General features: G+C 32.7%; 4 protein-coding genes across 4 annotated transcripts; all 4 read right to left on the bottom strand.

The window, feature by feature from the left end:
- Nucleotides 1–494: 494 nt before the first annotated feature.
- LOC136998918 (A disintegrin and metalloproteinase with thrombospondin motifs adt-2-like) lies at nucleotides 495–3,647 on the bottom strand. The gene is made up of 5 exons (XM_067352301.1): nucleotides 3,401–3,647; nucleotides 3,094–3,303; nucleotides 2,229–2,971; nucleotides 1,612–1,979; nucleotides 495–1,553 (listed from the first exon to the last, which is right to left on the bottom strand). Exons 1-5 carry the CDS (start codon nucleotides 3,515–3,517, stop codon nucleotides 961–963), a joined length of 2,031 nt encoding a protein of 676 aa, XP_067208402.1. The 5' UTR covers nucleotides 3,518–3,647; the 3' UTR covers nucleotides 495–960.
- Nucleotides 3,648–3,683: 36 nt separating this feature from the next.
- LOC136998919 (A disintegrin and metalloproteinase with thrombospondin motifs adt-2-like) lies at nucleotides 3,684–8,367 on the bottom strand. The gene is made up of 5 exons (XM_067352302.1): nucleotides 8,106–8,367; nucleotides 7,800–8,009; nucleotides 6,931–7,673; nucleotides 5,254–5,621; nucleotides 3,684–5,195 (listed from the first exon to the last, which is right to left on the bottom strand). Exons 1-5 carry the CDS (start codon nucleotides 8,220–8,222, stop codon nucleotides 4,603–4,605), a joined length of 2,031 nt encoding a protein of 676 aa, XP_067208403.1. The 5' UTR covers nucleotides 8,223–8,367; the 3' UTR covers nucleotides 3,684–4,602.
- A 92-nt stretch (nucleotides 8,368–8,459) lies between these two features.
- LOC105673438 (A disintegrin and metalloproteinase with thrombospondin motifs adt-2-like) lies at nucleotides 8,460–12,962 on the bottom strand. The gene is made up of 6 exons (XM_012369072.2): nucleotides 12,433–12,962; nucleotides 12,127–12,336; nucleotides 11,226–11,998; nucleotides 10,261–10,646; nucleotides 9,577–10,202; nucleotides 8,460–9,478 (listed from the first exon to the last, which is right to left on the bottom strand). Exons 1-5 carry the CDS (start codon nucleotides 12,547–12,549, stop codon nucleotides 9,610–9,612), a joined length of 2,079 nt encoding a protein of 692 aa, XP_012224495.2. The 5' UTR covers nucleotides 12,550–12,962; the 3' UTR covers nucleotides 8,460–9,478; nucleotides 9,577–9,609.
- Nucleotides 12,963–13,107: 145 nt separating this feature from the next.
- LOC105673439 (A disintegrin and metalloproteinase with thrombospondin motifs adt-2-like) lies at nucleotides 13,108–16,308 on the bottom strand. The gene is made up of 6 exons (XM_067352295.1): nucleotides 16,043–16,308; nucleotides 15,737–15,946; nucleotides 14,853–15,619; nucleotides 14,247–14,614; nucleotides 13,557–14,185; nucleotides 13,108–13,461 (listed from the first exon to the last, which is right to left on the bottom strand). Exons 1-5 carry the CDS (start codon nucleotides 16,157–16,159, stop codon nucleotides 13,593–13,595), a joined length of 2,055 nt encoding a protein of 684 aa, XP_067208396.1. The 5' UTR covers nucleotides 16,160–16,308; the 3' UTR covers nucleotides 13,108–13,461; nucleotides 13,557–13,592.
- Between the last annotated feature and the right edge of the window lie 427 nt (nucleotides 16,309–16,735).

The following is a 16,735-nucleotide window of genomic DNA, read 5'->3' as shown; positions in this document are numbered from 1 at the left end:
ATATAGTTATAGTTACATAATAAAATACTTTTAAATATTAAATTTATAATATAAAAACTAGAAGTAAAATTTGTATGGGTAATTGTTTATTAATTTTTACTATTTTGCATCATGTAATGCATGTCGATTTTTATTTTCAATAGACTTAAAGAAAAAGAACATGCGTATGAATTTGATTAACTGAAATAGACTTGTTCTTTTGATGCTTCATAATGATGTTGCGCATAAATGCTGCTTTGCATGCATTTTATTTATTTCCAAATGTCAAGTTTCAATTCATAAGAATTTAATTTTTTAAGAAAGACCAAAACATTTATATGCGCGCACTGTGTTTTTACGTGTCCAAATATGAACCAAATTATAAAGACGAATACAATTGATTTAAATACAACTCAAAATTTACGATTTATCACATTTATTTTAAAGACTGTTACAAATCATAAAAATAAACATACACGAAATTATTGTCCTTGCATTAAAAATGGAATAAAAGAAATGCGGACATTTATACAACGTTACAAAATTATTGTGAGTCAAGCTGAAAACATATCGCAATCATAAATAGGTGAAGATACAAATTTTCATTTTACAAAATTTATGAAATCTAAATAAAAAGAAAAAAGAGAGGACGGCTTAACTCATTACGCAATGGTGATAATAAATCATTATTTCTGTTATATAATTGCAATATTTATTTCTTTGTCATAAAAAAAAATAAGTTCCGCAAGTAGCACGCGCTCATCTGTCTAGTATGACAAAATAATTTAATAAATTTTTCTATCATAAAACTCAACCAAACTTTCTTACATATACTCAATATATTCTGAATATAATAATTAAAAAATACTAAATTATTTTTGTCTGCAAAAGTGTAACGGATAATGTGAAATACAAAACAAATTAAAAAAGTTCTAAATTGATTTAAGCGCGTTTTGCATTTCCGTTTCTCTGGATACTCATTCACACATGTAGATAATGTCTTCCCCAATTTTCTTCCAATGAGTAATTTTCAGGCAGACAGTGATGAAAGCGGCAATAATAATCCTGGTCACCTTCTTTGTGACACCACGTTCCATCGGGAAAATATGGATCGATACCAAAGTTGAGCAATTCTTTGCGAAGCGCAAAATGAGAAGAAAAGTTCTTTTGTACACAATGAATTGTACAGGCTATCCACGGTTTATCCACTTCATGAGGAGCCTGCCACCCCAGTTTCAATTTCAGTTCCGACATGATACGGCTGAATTCGTCGCATTTGGTGGCAGCAAATTCGGCAACCGTCTTGTGTTTTCCACTACATAATAAAGAAGCATCGCACAAAACCACGTCGTAATATGGTCCAATGCAATTTGCTGTTATGTCATTTTGATGTTTGCAAAAACGTCGTTTGTTCCGTACGCCTTTGGATCCTTTCAAGCAATAGAAGTTTTTACAGGAGTCTTCTTTCCATTCACTCCAGTCGTCATCTTCACAATCCCTGAAATTGTATGGCGGTTCGATAAGGGAGACGCATTCTTCGCCGCGACATTCCATGCCGAATGCGCAATAAGTTCCTAAAAATAAAGTCGATGAATTTAAAGCTACAGTATCTAGTCAGAATAAAAAACTTACCAGCCAGCGCGGGTCCCGTGAAATAATACCTATTCGTGTGAAAGACTTCACATTGTAAAGTTTCACATATATCATATAACGTGACTACGTTCGCATTCTTGTCGCGCAAATATACTTCACATTGTGTTTTGGCAGTCCATTTTCTTCCGGGTAAATTGTAACGAATCAAATTATCAAATACATATGCGTCATTGAGGTTTTCGGATCTCACATGATCTCGAAGACAAAAAGCTATTTTCCAGAGATTTTTTATTTCGTTACGACTTCTCTCAGACCATACTGTTTGAATTTCATTAGTTGCGTATTCTGACATGATGTATTTGTATCCGTCTCCTGGATCTGAACTCAAATCATGTGTCAATCCTAAACTGGAATTGTACAATAAAACTATTAATTTTTAATCTTGAAAATGTGTTTTACTTTGTATTATCTAATTAATATATTTTTATATATTTTCTTATTTATTCATAATTAACGTACTTAACAATTAAAGAATTAAATTTCTTAGAAAAATTTTATTATTTGTTTTCAATTAATACAATTAAATAATTTATACAGTAAAATCTAATTTTTATTTTATTTGTACGTTTAGATACAGTATATATGTATACACTTACAAATGGCCAATCTCATGAACCGAAATAATAGATGATTTGATACCCAAGGATAAGATTTCAGATGCAGCATGGAATTCTGCTATCCCGCATGCTCTATTTTGTGAACATATGCCATAGTAAGATCCTCCAGCAGGATCATAATTCTTATAATTTATCCCCAATATGCTTGAATATTTATATAGATCCATTCCGGTTAGGTAAAGGCCAAAGTCCCAATGATACGGATCATTATCATCCCGAGAATTGGCAGCTTTTGCGTATTTGCAGAACAAAACAGCCAGATCGGTATAAACCATATCAACAACTGGCAATTGTGATGGCTGTTTTTGCATAATTTCCAAGTATACCACTGAAATATCAATAGTGACACCTAAACTAGGATGATGAAACGCAGCCTGGATACGATTCACATGCGCTAATATCATACAGCGTATTTTTTCCACATCGTTGTCCAGAAGAGGCATAAATGTGCGATATGCTGCTTCGTCGAAAAAAACGGCAAGTTTTATTGTTAACTTTTGTTCCGTATTTTGTACGTTACGTCGTTTCCGATTTAAATTGTTTGAAAGATACAGATTTGAATCATCAAAATATTGTACCGATGTTTTAATAAGATGAGGTTTCCCAAATGAAAGATTAATATCTTTTTTAACGCATAAGTTGTCAATTAAGGACAAAGGCGCAAACTCGCTCCGCAAAGGCCGAATCTCCAATAAATCGTTTTCCACAAAAATAAGTCCTTCCTATTTTAAAAAACATGTTTTCTATTACGTATAATGCTTATATATAAAGCAAAGAGAGTTAAGAATTAAAATTGAAAACATAACATTTTCCAAACAGTTGCTTTTTATATAGTAATACTGACCAATCCATTTTCGTGACAAAAGTTGATGACAGCAAAACAAGTATGATTCTCATGAAAAAAGAAGCAAGGATCCAATGCTTTTAACTGCGACATTTTTGTGACGTTTTTTGCATTATATTTCCACTCTTCAAACGCGGGTGATACAATCTGGTCGTTTTTATACAGTTTCAGCTGAATCAATTTTCCAAAAGCTTTTAGGGTTAATGGTATCTGCCAATTGGAACACAATTAAAAAATACTTGAGAATTCACATATATCGCTTTGGGCATTAACCAGCAAGTAAAACGTTACAGTGAAACAAACGTACCTCCTTTCCGCCTGACGGGTTCCATGCCGGCAGCAATATTATTTCACTATCTTGCGTGATATATGCGTTCGTTTCATTTAATAAAATTATTAAAATGAATTCCAATATCAGAAGCATGTTTTATTTGATTGTTTTAATTTTAAATATTTAAAATTAATTTTTTATGCTACTTTTATGTGTTAAAAATTTTTTAATATGCTATACGTTATAAGTCTCTAACATTTGTTACACCTTCGATCATTGCGTATGAAACACGTACTGTAATCTGAGTTTTCAAATATCATGTGACATTGTATTGTATATGCTTTTTATGCTTACATTCGTGTGTGTGTGTATATTTCTTTCGATTCTGTATCATATGTTTAAAATGTGATACTTGCGATAACGGTGAAATTTAAGAAAATGCAACATTTTATATAAAATGCGTGATATTATACATATGCATTTTATTTATTAGCAAATGTCAAGTTTTAATTGATAAGAGTTTAATTTTTTAAGAATGACTAGAACATTTATTTGCGCGCACTATCTATCTGCGTGTGTTCAAATATGAAACAACATTTAAAGACAAAATACAATTGATTAAAATACAACTCAAAATTTACGATTTATCATATTTCTTTTAAAAATTATTACAAATCATAGAAATAAAAATACACGAAATTATTGTCCTTACATTAAAAATAGAATAAAAGAAATGCGGACACATATACAACGTTACATAATTATTGTGAGTCAAGCTGAAAACATATTGAAATCATAAATTGGTAAAGTTACAGTTTCTTATTCTACGAAATCTATGAAATTTAAATAAGAAAAAAAAAAGAGAAAATGGCTTAGGACGTCAAAAAACAATAGTGATAGTAAAACATTTTTTCAGTTTTATAATTACAATATTTATTTTTTTCATAAAAAAAATAAGTTCCGCAAGTAGCACGCCCTCGTTTGTCCAGTATAACAAAATAATTTAATAAATTTTTTTATCATGAAACTCAACCAAACTCTCTTACATATACTCAATATATCCTGAATATATTTTATTAACAAAGACTAGATTATTTTTGTTCGCAAAAAAGTAACGGATGAGTGTAACGGATAAGAGTAACGGATAAAACTAACGGATTGTGAGGTACAAAACAAATTGAAAAAGTTCTAAATTGACTCAAGCGCATTTTGCAATTTCTGTTTTTCTGGATATTCATTTACACACGTAGATAATGTTTCCCCCAATTTTTTTCCAATGAGTAGTTTTCAGGCAGACAGTGATGAAAGCGGCAATAATAATTCTGGTCACCTTCTTTGTGACACAACGTTCCATCGGGAAAATATGGATCGATACCAAAGTTGAGCAATTCTTTGCGAAGCTCGAAATTAGAAGAAAACTTCTTTTGTGCACAATGAATTGTACAGGCTATCCACGGTTTATCCACTTCATGAGGAGCCTGCCACCCCGATTTCAATTCCAGTTCAGACATGATACGGCTGAATTCATCGCATTTGGTGGCAGCAAATTCGGCAACCGTCTTGCGTTTTCCACTACATAGTGAAGAAGCATCGCACAAAACCACGTCGTAATATGGTCCAATGCAATTTGCTGTTTTGCGATTCTGGTGTTTGCAAAAACGTCGTTTGTCTCGTACCCCTTTGGATCTTTTCAAACAACAGTTCTTTGTACAGGAGTCTTCTTTCCATTCACTCCAGTTATCGTCTTCACAATGCTTTAAAATGTATGGCGGTTCGATAACGGGTACGCATTTTCGGTCACGACATTCCATGCCGAGTGCGCAATGAGTTCCTAAAAATAAAGTCGATGAATTTAAAGTTACAGTATCTAGTCAGAATAAAAAACTTACCAGCCAGCGCGGGTCCCGTGAAATAATACCTATTCGTGTAAGGGACTTCACATTGTAAAGTTTCACATATATCATATAACGTGACTACGTTCGCATTCTTGTCGCGCAAATATACTTCACATTGTGTTTTGGCAGTCCATTCTCTTCCGGGTAAATTGTAACGAATCAAATTATCAAATACATATGCGTCATTGAGATTTTCGGATCTCACGTGATCTCGAAGACAATAGGCTATTTTCCAGAGATTTTTTATTTCTTTACGACTTCTCTCAGACCATACTGTTTGAACTTCATTGGTTGCGTATTCTGACATGATGTATTTGTATCTGCCTCCTGGATCTGAACTCAAATCATGTGTCAATCCTAAACTGGAATTGTACAATAAAACTATTAATTTTTAATTTCGAAAATGTGTTTAACATTGTATTATCTAATTAATATATTTTTATATATTTTCTAATTTATTCATAATTAACGTACTTAACAATTAAAGAATTAAATTTCTTAGAAAAACTTCTTTATTTTCAATTAATACAATTAAATAATTTGTAATGCAAAATCTAATTTTTATTTTATTTGTACGTTTAGATACAGTATATACAGGGTGTTCCAGACTTACCGAATAACCGGTTGAAACTCCTGACGTTGTTCTGAGACGAAAGTTTCTTTGGCAAAATGTCGAGGGTGTCGTAATTTTGGCGTTATGAAGGGTAATAGTTCCCCAATCTATGCGCTGAATTTTCCCGCGCTCAGGGACATTGCACATCAAAGGAGTCCTGTGCATCGTGCAACGATTGACTCGATCGAGCGCGTTTCTCGCAATTGTTGATGACGATTCGTATGACTGACGAAAAAAGACGGACCGATCGCTCACCAAATTGCACGAAATCACGACACGCGCGCGGAACTGTCAAACACTAGCACGAAGCGCCGCGTGCTCCCGCGATAGATAATCGATATGAGCGCTGCGAGGTATAACCTACCGCGTCTTACGTCGATGCGGAGCAATCGATATAAGATACGACGTTTTCTTAAACAAAAATAAAATTTAGATTTTTAATAAAAAATTTAAATTATTTCTTATTTCGTATCTCACATCGATTGCTCCGTATTGACGTAAGACGCGGTAAGTCATACCTCGCAGCGCTTATATCGATTTTCTATCGCGCGTGTCGTGATTTGCAATTTGGTGAGCAATCGGTCCGTCCTTTTTCGTCGGTCATACGAATGTCAATGTCGCGAAGAAAAAATGTCGAAAAGTGATGCGATGATAGCCTTGCCACACACGTGCGCGAAAACGCGTCGCGCGTTAAACACGAAATACACGGATAGATAAATCGTACGCGGAGTGCGCCCGTGCACTGGCCAACGAGGTTTCCGGCGGATCTGACTCCATTCTTCCTGTGAAGTACTGTGAAACAGTGAACAGTGAATGCGTGAACAATCGCGAGAAACGCGCTCGATCGAGTCAATCGTTGCGCGATGCATGGGGCTCCTTTGATGTGCAATGTCCCTGAGCGCGAAAAAATTCAGCGCATAGATTGGGGAACTTTTACTCTTCATAACGGCGAAATTACGACACCCTCGACATTTTGCCAAAGAAACTTTCGTCTCAGAACAACGTCAGGAGTCTCAACCGGTTATTTGGTAAGTCTGGAACACCCTGTATAAACTTACAAATGGCCAATCTCATGAATAGAAATAATGGATGATTTGATACCCAAGGATAAGATTTCAGATGCAGCATGGAATTCTGCTATCCCGCATGCTTTATTTTCTGAACATGTGCCATTGTAAGATCCTCCAACAGGATCATAATTCTTATAATTTATCCCCAATATGCTTGAATATTTATATAGATCCATTCCGGTTAGGTAAAGGCCAAAGTCCCAATGATACGGATTATTATCATCCAGAGAATTGGCAGCATTAGCGTATTCACAGAACAAAACAGCCAGATCAGTATAAACTTTATCAACAACTGGCAATTGTGACGGCTGTTTTTGCATAATTTCCAAGTATACCACTGAAATATCAATAGTGACACCCAAACTGGGATGATGAAACGCAGCCTGGATACGATTCACATACGCTAATATCATACAGCGTATTTTTTCCACATCGTTGTCCAGAAGAGGCATAAATGTGCGATATGCTGCTTCGTCGAAGAAAACGGCAAGTTCTATGGTTAACTTTTGTTTCGTATTTCGTACGTTACGTTGTTTCTGATTTAAATTGTTCGAAGGATACAGATTTGAATCATCAAAATATTGTACCGATGTTTTAATAAGATGAGGTTTCCCAAATGAAAGATTAATATCTTCTTTAACGCATAAGTTGTCAATTAAGAACAAAGATGCAAACTCGCTCCGCAAAGGCCGAATCTTCAATGAATCGTTTTCCACAAAAATAATTCCTTCCTACTTTAAAAATCATATATTTGTTTTTTTACGTCTTGATAATATATAACGCAAAAAAGACATAAAGATTGAAATAATAAACAAAACATTTTTTAAACAATCGTTTATTTATTCGATACTACTGACCAATCCATTTTGATGACAAAAGTTGATGACAGCAGAACTGACATGATTCTCGTGAATATAGAAACAAGGATCCAATGTTTTTAACTGCGATATATTTGTGACGCCCTTTGCATTATATTTCCACTCTTCAAACGCGGGTGATACAATCTGGTTGTTTTTACGCAAATTCAGCTGAATTAATTTTCCGAAAGCTTTTAGGATTAATGGTATCTGCAAATTGTAACGTAATTAAAAAATACATAAGAATTTTCAAATATCGCTTTGGACGTTAAGTAGCAAGTGAAATTCACAGTAAAACAACCGTACCTTTTCCGCGCCTGTCGGTTTCCATGCCGGCAGTAATATTAATTCACTATCTTGCGTGATGTATGCGTGCGTTTCATTTAACATAATTATTAATATAAACTCCAATATCAGAAGCATGTTTTTTTTGCTTGTATCAATTTTAAATATTTTAAAAGATTTTTTGAAACTACTTTTATGTATTAAAAATTTTTAACTTTACCATACGTTATAGGTCTCTTATATTTGTTACACTTTAGATCATCGCGTATGAAACACGTACTGTCATCTGGGTTTAGGAATATTATGTGACATTAAAGTGTTTGTGTCCTTTATGCTTACATATATGTGTGTGTATATTTCTTTCAATTCTGTATCATATGTCTGAAATTTGATACTTGCTATGGCGGTGGAATTTTAGAAAATGCAACTTTCTTTGCAGAATGTGTAATATCATACACGTGCATTCACGGCTGCATCTATCATAAGGCGCATTAGACGCAAGCTGGGGCCTCATTTTAACATTTTACTCCTCACAAATGACAATATAAAAAATAGTTATAGTTACATAATAAAATACTTTTAAATATTAAATTCATAATATAAAAACTAGAGGCCGCTGAAAAATTTGTATGGGTAATTGTTTATTAATTTTTGCTATTTTGCATCATGTAATGCATGTCGACTTTTATTTTCAATAGACTTAAAAAAAAAGAACATGCGTATGAATTTGATTAACTAAAATAGACTTGTTCTTTTGATGCTTCATAATGATGTTGGGTTTAAAGTTTTCAAAAGTATACATGCTGCTTTGCATGCATTTTATTTATTTGCAAATGTCAAGTTTCAATTAATAAGAGTTTAATTTTTTAAGAAAGACCAAAACATTTGTTTGCGCGCACTATGTGTTTGCACGTGTCCAAATATGAACCAAGTTATAAAGACAAATACAATTGATTTAAATACAACTCAAAATTTACGATTTATCATACTTAGTTTAATGATTGTTATGAATCATAGAAAAGAAAATACACGAAATAAACGTTAATAATAAAGTAAAAAAATGCAAACATTTATACAACGTTACATAATAGTAGTGCGTTAAGCTGAAAACATATCGCAATCATAAACAGGTCAAGATAAAGATTTATATTCTACAAAATTTACGAAATCTAAATTAAAAAAGGAGGAGCGCATAGATCGGCGCGTCACAAAGTAATGGTGATATTATGCCATTATTTTTATTAAAGATATTTACAATAGATATTTTTTTGTAATTAAACAAATAATTGGCGCGCGTAACACGTGGTTATGTATCTAGTACATATAATAAAATAATTCAGTCCATTTTTCTATCATAAAGATCTTATCAAAACCTTTACCTTTACTTAATATATCTGAAACATTTAAAAAGGCCAAAATTATTTTTGTACGAAGACAAGTAACGAATAAAGTATTAAACGAATTGTAAACCGTCCTAAAAAGATTCACGCACGTTTTGCAATTTTCGTTTCTTTGAATAACTGATTCACACATGTAGATAATGTCTCCCCCAATTTTCTTCCAATGAGTAGTTTTGCGGCAGACAGTGATGCTGCCGGCAATAATAATTTTGGCCGCGTGTTTTGTGACACAATGTTCCATCCGGAAAATACGGGTTGTTACCAAAGTTGAGCATTTCCCAACGTGGCGCGTAAAAAGTAAGAACGTCCTTTCGTACACAGTGTATAGTGCAAGCTATCCACGGTTTATTCACTTCATGAGGAGCCTGCCATCCTGGCTTCAATTCCAGTTCAGACATGACATGGCTGAATTCGGTGCATTTCATAGTAGTGAACTCGGCGATTGTCTTGCGTTTTTGGCTGCAGAGTGAAGAATCATCGCACAAAACTACATCGTAATATGGTCCAATGCAATTCGCTGTTTTGTCATTCTGATGTTTGCAAAAACGTCGTTTGTCTCGTACGCCTTTGGATCCTTCCAAGCAATAGGAATTTTTACAAGAGTCTTCTTTCCATTCACTCCAGTTATCGTCTTCACAATACTTAAAAATGTATGGCGGCTCGATAACGGAAACGCATTCTCCGCCGTGACATTCCATGCCGAGTGCACAATGAGTTCCTGAAAATGAAGCAGATAAATTTAAAGCTACAGTATCTAGTCAGAATAAAAAACCTACCAGCCAGCGCGGGTCCCGTGAAATAATACGTATTCTTGTGACGGGTTTCACATTGTAAGGTTTGACATATATCATATAACGTGACAACGTTTGCATTTTTGTCGCGCAAAAATAGTTCGCATTGTGCTTTAGCCGTCCATTCTCTTCCGGGTAAATTGTGATAACGCAAATTATTGAATATGTATGCGTCATTTTCGAAGCTGACATGATCTTGAAGACACGAATATGATTTCTGCAATTTTTGTAGAAATTGTCTCATGACTGTTTCATGACTGTACTCGGACCATGCCACCTGACTTCGAGACTTAGATATGGTAGGTGACATTATATATTTGTTTCTATCTCTCGATTTTAAAACGATGGAATCATCGTGTCTCAATCCTAAACTATTGAATAGATAAACTATTAATTTTAAAGAAGTGTTTATTTTGTATTATTTAATTAAAAATTTTTAAATGCCCGAGAAAAAATGGTATAATTGACCAGATGTAAATATACACGATTAGTTATGAAAAAATCTGAATTTTATATGATCATATAAAATTACATATGTTATTAGATCTTTTCATAACTAATTATATATATTTACATCTGACTATATTACACCATTTATTCTCGGGTATTTTATTATGTATTTATAATTAATGTACTAAACAACTAGAGAATTAAATTTTTTAGAAAACTTTGTTTAATTATTGATTCTAAACTGAACGTCCGAGAACAAATGGTATAATTGGTCAAATATAAATATATATATATATAGTTATAAAAAGATCTAATACTATATGTAATTTTATATGATCATAAAAAATATTACATGCTATCAGATTTTTTCGTGACTAATCATATATGTATATTTACATTTGATCAATTATACCATTTTTTCTCTGCGGTTAAACAAATTCTAATATAAAATATAATTTTTACTTAATTTATATGTATGAAACTCGTTTATATAAACTTACATATGGCCAATTTCATGAACATCTGCAAGAGATGATCTTAAACCCGAAGAAATGATTTCAGATGCATCACGAAATTCTGCAATCGCGCATGAAAAATCGTCTTCGCATACGGCATACGGATAAGCCACCCCCAAAGGGAGATAATCCTTGATAATTCTTTCATTACTTTTTGCATATTTGCTAACATCTGTCATGTTCTGTGGTAAATAAATATTTATTCCTGTTAAGTAAAGACCAATGTCCCAGTGATGTGGATCCCGTTGGTCCGAAGGATTGTGAGTATTCGAGTAATTGCAAAAGGAAGCCAGCATGTTCTTTGCGTCTCCGTCGACAACTGGCAATTGTGACGGCTGTTTTTGCATAATTTCCAAATATACCAGTGAAATATCAATAGTGACACCCAAACTGGGATGATGAAACGCAGCTTGAATACGATTCACATGCGCTAATATCATATAGCGTATTTTTTCCACATCGTTGTCTAGAAGAGGCATAAATGTGCGATATGCTGCTTCGTCGAAAAAAACGGCAAGTTCTATGGTTAACTTTTGTTCCGTATTTCGTACGTTACGTTGTTTGCGATTTAAATTGTTCGAAAGATACAGATTTGAATCATCAAAATATTGTACCAATGTTTTAATGAGATGAGGTTTCCCAAATGAAAGATTAATATCTTCTTTATCGCAAAAGTCATCGATTAAGAACAAAGGCGCATACTCGTTCTGCAAAGGCCGAATCTCCAATGAATCGTTTTCCACAAAAATGAATCCTTCCTATTTTAAAAAACATATATTTGTTTTCTTTTACGTATAACGCTTATATATAAAGCAAAGAGAGTTAAGGATTAAAATTTTAAACATAACATTTTCCAAACAGTTGCTTTTTATATGGTATTACTGACCAATCCATTTTCGTGACAAAAGTTGATGGCAGCAAAACAGGTATGATTCTCATGAAAAAAGAAACAAGGATCCAATGCTTTTGACTGCGACATTTTTGTGACATCCTTTGCATTATATTTCCATTCTTCAAATCTGGGCGATATAATTTGGTGGTTTTTATGCAGATTTAGCTGAATTAATTTTCCAAAAACTTTTACGATTAATTGTATCTGCAAATTGGAACACAATTAAAAAATACTTGAGAATTCTCATATATTGCTTAGGACGAAAGCAACAAGTGAAACATTATAATAAAAAAAGCGTACCTCCTCCGTGCCTGTCGGGTTCCATGCCGGCAGCAATATTATTTTACTATATTGCGTGATATATGCGTTTGTTTCATTTAATAAAGTTATTAATATGAATTCCAATATCAGAAGCATGTTTTATTTGCTTGTATCAATTTTAAATATTTTAAAAGATTTTCTGAAACTACTTTTATGTATTCAAATTTTTTAACTCTACTATACGTTATATGTCCCTTATATTTGTTACACTTTAGATCATTGCTTATAAAACACGTACTGTTATTTGGGTTTAGTAATATCATGTGACAATGTATTGTATATATCCTCTATGCTTACACTTGTATATTATTTTCATTGTATGTCGTATGTATGAAAAGTGATACTTACGATAATAGTGGAATTGTAAAAATGCAATTTTCTATGTAGAATATGTAATATTATTCGCAAACATTTTACTTATTCACAAATGTCAAGTTGCAATTCACGATAATTAAATCTTTTTTAAAGTGAGTAGAACATATTATTGCGCGCACTATTTATTTTCGCGAAATCAAAAATGAAATAAGATCTAAAGACAAAATGCAATAGATTAAAATGCAATTCAAAATTTGCTATTTATTATATTTAATTTAATGATTGTTATTAATCAGAAAAATTCGTAAAAACGTACATTTTGTCAATAATAAAAAAGCAACAGAAATGCGAACATAAATAAAACTTTATATAATAATTGTGGATCAAATTGAAAACACATTGTAATCATACGCAAATATATTTAGATAAAGTATATTAAAAAGTTATATTTAATAAAATCTACAAAATCTAAATGAGGAAAAGGAGAAACGGATCGATCGGCACGTCACAAAGTAATGATAAAATTATGCCATTATTTTTATTAAAGATAGTTATAATATATATTTCTATGTAATAAAAAAAAAAAGACATTCGCTAAACGCGCTAATGTGTCTAATATAATAAAATAATTTTGTTCATTCTTATATCAACTTCTAAAGCTCTGTCAAAACCTTTACGTTCATTCAAAATACCCTATATAATTAAGAAATCAAAATTATTTTTGTATGCAGATGAATAACGAATAATCTAGTACAAAACAAATTAAAAACCGAATTAAATAGACTTACGCGCGTTTTGCAATTTCCGTCTCTCTGGATACTCATTTACACACGTAGATAATGTTTCCCCCAATTTTCTTCCAATGAGTAGTTTTCAGGCAGACAATGATGAAAGCGGCAATAATAATCCTGGTCACCTTCTATGTGACACAACGTTCCATCGGGAAAATATGGATCGATACCAAAGTTGAGCAATTCCTTGCGAAACGCAAAATATGTAGAAAAGTTCTTTTGCGCACAATATATAGTACAGGCTATCCACGGTTTATTCACTGCATGAGATAGCTGCCAACCCCGTTTCAGTTCCAGTTCAGACATGATACGGCTGAATTCGTCGCATTTGGTGGCAGCAAATTCGGCAACCGTCTTGCGTTTTCCACTACATAGTGAAGAAGCATCGCACAAAACCACGTCGTAATATGGTCCAATGCAATTCGCTGTTGTGTCATTCTGATGTTTGCAAAAACGTCGTTTGTCTCGTACGCCTTTGGATCCTTCCAAGCAATAGGAGTTTTTACAGGCGTCTTCCTTCCATTCACTCCAGTTGTCATCTTCACAATCCCTGAAATTGTATGGCGGCTCGATAACGGGGACGCATTCTTCGTCGCGACATTCCATGCCGAGTGCGCAATAAGTTCCTAAAAATGAAGTCGTTAAATATAAAACTACAGTATCAAGTAAAAATAACAAAAAACTTACCAGGCAGCGCGGGTCCCGTGAAATAATACGCATTTGTGTGAGGGACTTCGCATTGTAAAGTTTCACATATATCATGTAACGTGACTACGTTCGCATTCTTGTCGCGTAAATATACTTCACATTGTGCTTTGGCAGTCGCTTCTCTTCCGGGTAAATCGTAACGAATAAAACTATCGAATAAATATGCGTCACTGAGGCTTTTGGATTTCTTATAGTTTTGAAGACATTCTTTTCTTTCCCAAAGTCCTTTTATTTTGTTACGACTTTTCTCAGACCATGCCACATGGTTTTCATTACTATGGAATTTAGACATGACGTATTTGTGTCCGCTTTTTTGTTTTGAATCCGTGTCATGGTCCAACCCTAAACTTAAATTAAATAATAAACCTAAATCTTGAAAATGTGTTTAACTTTGTATTATCTAAATAAAATATTTACATATATTTTTAAGTTTATTAATGATTAACGTACTTAACAGTTAAATAATCGAATTTTTGAGAGAAATTTTTTTAAGTCTTTACTTTATACTGTACGATTTACTAATTTTTAATACAAAATCAAATTTTACTTAAATTATACAAATAAAACGAGTATATATATACTTACAGATGACCGATCTCATGAGCAGCAAGAGAAGATGATCTTAAACCCAATGATATGATTTCAGATGTAGCACGAAATTCCGCTATTGCGCATGATCCAAATTTTTTGCATGCACTTTCGAAGGCTCCTCCTTTTAAGTCATAATTCTTCACACGTTTTATAATGGGATGTCTCAATGTCGGCGAAATTTTTACATCTTCATACTTATAAAGATCTATTCCGGTTAGATAAATGCTAAAGTCCCAGTGATGCGAATGTTCGTCCGGGAAATTTTGAATATATGCGTACTTGCAAAATGAATTAAGCAGTTCCACATAATCTAAATCGACAACTGGCAATTGTGGCGGCTGGTTTTCCATAATGTCTAAATGTACCAGTGAAATATCAATAGTGACACCCAAACTGGGATGATGGAATGCAGCTTGGATACGATTCACATACGCTAATATCATACAGCGTATCTTTTCCATATCGTTGTCCAGAAGAGGCATGAATGTGCGATATGCTGCTTCGTCGAAGAAAACGGCAAGTTCTATGGTTAATTTTTGTTCCGTATTTTGAACGTCACGTCGTTTTCGTGTTAAATTGTTCAAAAAATACAGATTTGAATTATCTAAATATTGTACTGATGTTTTAATAACATGAGGTTTGCCAAATGAAAGATTAATCTCTTTTTTAACGGAAAAGTCGTCAATTAAATACGAAGACGAAAACTCGCTCCGTAAAGGCCGAATCTCCAATGTATCGTTTTCCACAAAAATGAGTCCTTCCTACTTTGAAATGCATATATTTGTCTTTTACGTGTAACGCTTGTATATAAAGCAAATAGAAATAAAGATTGAAATTTGAAGCAAAACATTTTCCAATCAGTTGTTAATACTACTGACCAATCCATTTTCGTGACAAAAGTTGATGGCAGCAAAACTGACATGATCCTCGTGAATGTAAAAGCAAGAATCCAATGCTTTTAACTGCGAAAATTTTGTGATGCCCTTTGCATTATATTTCCATTCTTCAAACGTGGGCGATACAATTTTGTCGTTTTTACGCAAATTTAGCTGAATCAATTTTCCGAAAGCTTTAAGAGTTAATGGTATCTGCAAATTAAATGGCATTTAAAAAAAACTTGAGAATACTAAAATATCGTTTTCAGCGTTAAGCAAAAAGTGTAATTTACAGTAAAACAAGCGTACCTCCTCATCGTTTGTCGGGTTCCATGCCGGCAGCAATATTATTTCACTATCTTGCGTGATGTATGCGTTTGTTTTATTTAATATAATTATTAATATAAACTCCAATACCAGTAACATGTTCTATTTGCTTTCGATTATAAATATTATAAATATTTGAATAAATTTTCTTAGATTTCTTTTATGAATTAAATTAATTTTTTAACTTTATTAATTTATATTATTAATTTTTATTATTAATTTTTTACCATATGTTATAAGTCTCTAACATTTATTACACCTTAGATCATCGCGTATGAAACACGTACTGTAATCTGAGTTTGCAAATATCATGTGACAATGTATTGTATATGCTCTCTATGCTTACATATATGTGTGTGTATATTTCTTTCGATTCTGTATCATATGTTTAAAATGTGATACTTGCGATAACGGGTAAATCGTAACGGTGGAATTTAAAAAAATGCAACATTCTATATAGAATGTTTGATATTATACATATGTATTTTATTTATTTGCAAATGTCAAGTTTCTATTTATAAAAGTTTAATTTTTTAAGAATAATTAAAACATTCAGGTGTGCACACTATCTGTTTGCGCGTGTTCAAATATAAAACAACATTTAAAGACAAAATACAACTGAATAAAATACAATTCAAAATTTACGATTCATTATATTTATTTTAAAGACTGTTA

This window comes from Linepithema humile, chromosome 3 (genome assembly GCF_040581485.1).
Source record: "Linepithema humile isolate Giens D197 chromosome 3, Lhum_UNIL_v1.0, whole genome shotgun sequence".
NCBI lineage: Eukaryota > Metazoa > Arthropoda > Insecta > Hymenoptera > Formicidae > Linepithema > Linepithema humile.
Note: the sequence above shows the minus strand (reverse complement) of the source record. Positions and strands in the feature narration are given on the sequence as shown.

Coding starts and splice junctions, on each gene's coding strand:
- LOC136998918 (XM_067352301.1), bottom strand. CDS start 3,517: ATGCTTCTGATATTGGAATTCATTTTAATAATTTTATTAAATGAAACG. Junction 2,972..3,093: donor TTTGTCACGAAAATGGATTG/GTCAGTATTACT, acceptor TTTTTAAAATAG/GAAGGACTTATTTTTGTGGA. Junction 1,980..2,228: donor GTTCATGAGATTGGCCATTT/GTAAGTGTATAC, acceptor GTACAATTCCAG/TTTAGGATTGACACATGATT.
- LOC136998919 (XM_067352302.1), bottom strand. CDS start 8,222: ATGCTTCTGATATTGGAGTTTATATTAATAATTATGTTAAATGAAACG. Junction 8,010..8,105: donor AACCGACAGGCGCGGAAAAG/GTACGGTTGTTT, acceptor TACAATTTGCAG/ATACCATTAATCCTAAAAGC. Junction 7,674..7,799: donor TTTGTCATCAAAATGGATTG/GTCAGTAGTATC, acceptor TTTTTAAAGTAG/GAAGGAATTATTTTTGTGGA.
- LOC105673439 (XM_067352295.1), bottom strand. CDS start 16,159: ATGTTACTGGTATTGGAGTTTATATTAATAATTATATTAAATAAAACA. Junction 14,615..14,852: donor GCTCATGAGATCGGTCATCT/GTAAGTATATAT, acceptor ATTTAATTTAAG/TTTAGGGTTGGACCATGACA. Junction 14,186..14,246: donor CACGGGACCCGCGCTGCCTG/GTAAGTTTTTTG, acceptor CTTCATTTTTAG/GAACTTATTGCGCACTCGGC.
- LOC105673438 (XM_012369072.2), bottom strand. CDS start 12,549: ATGCTTCTGATATTGGAATTCATATTAATAACTTTATTAAATGAAACA. Junction 10,647..11,225: donor GTTCATGAAATTGGCCATAT/GTAAGTTTATAT, acceptor TCTATTCAATAG/TTTAGGATTGAGACACGATG. Junction 10,203..10,260: donor CACGGGACCCGCGCTGGCTG/GTAGGTTTTTTA, acceptor CTTCATTTTCAG/GAACTCATTGTGCACTCGGC.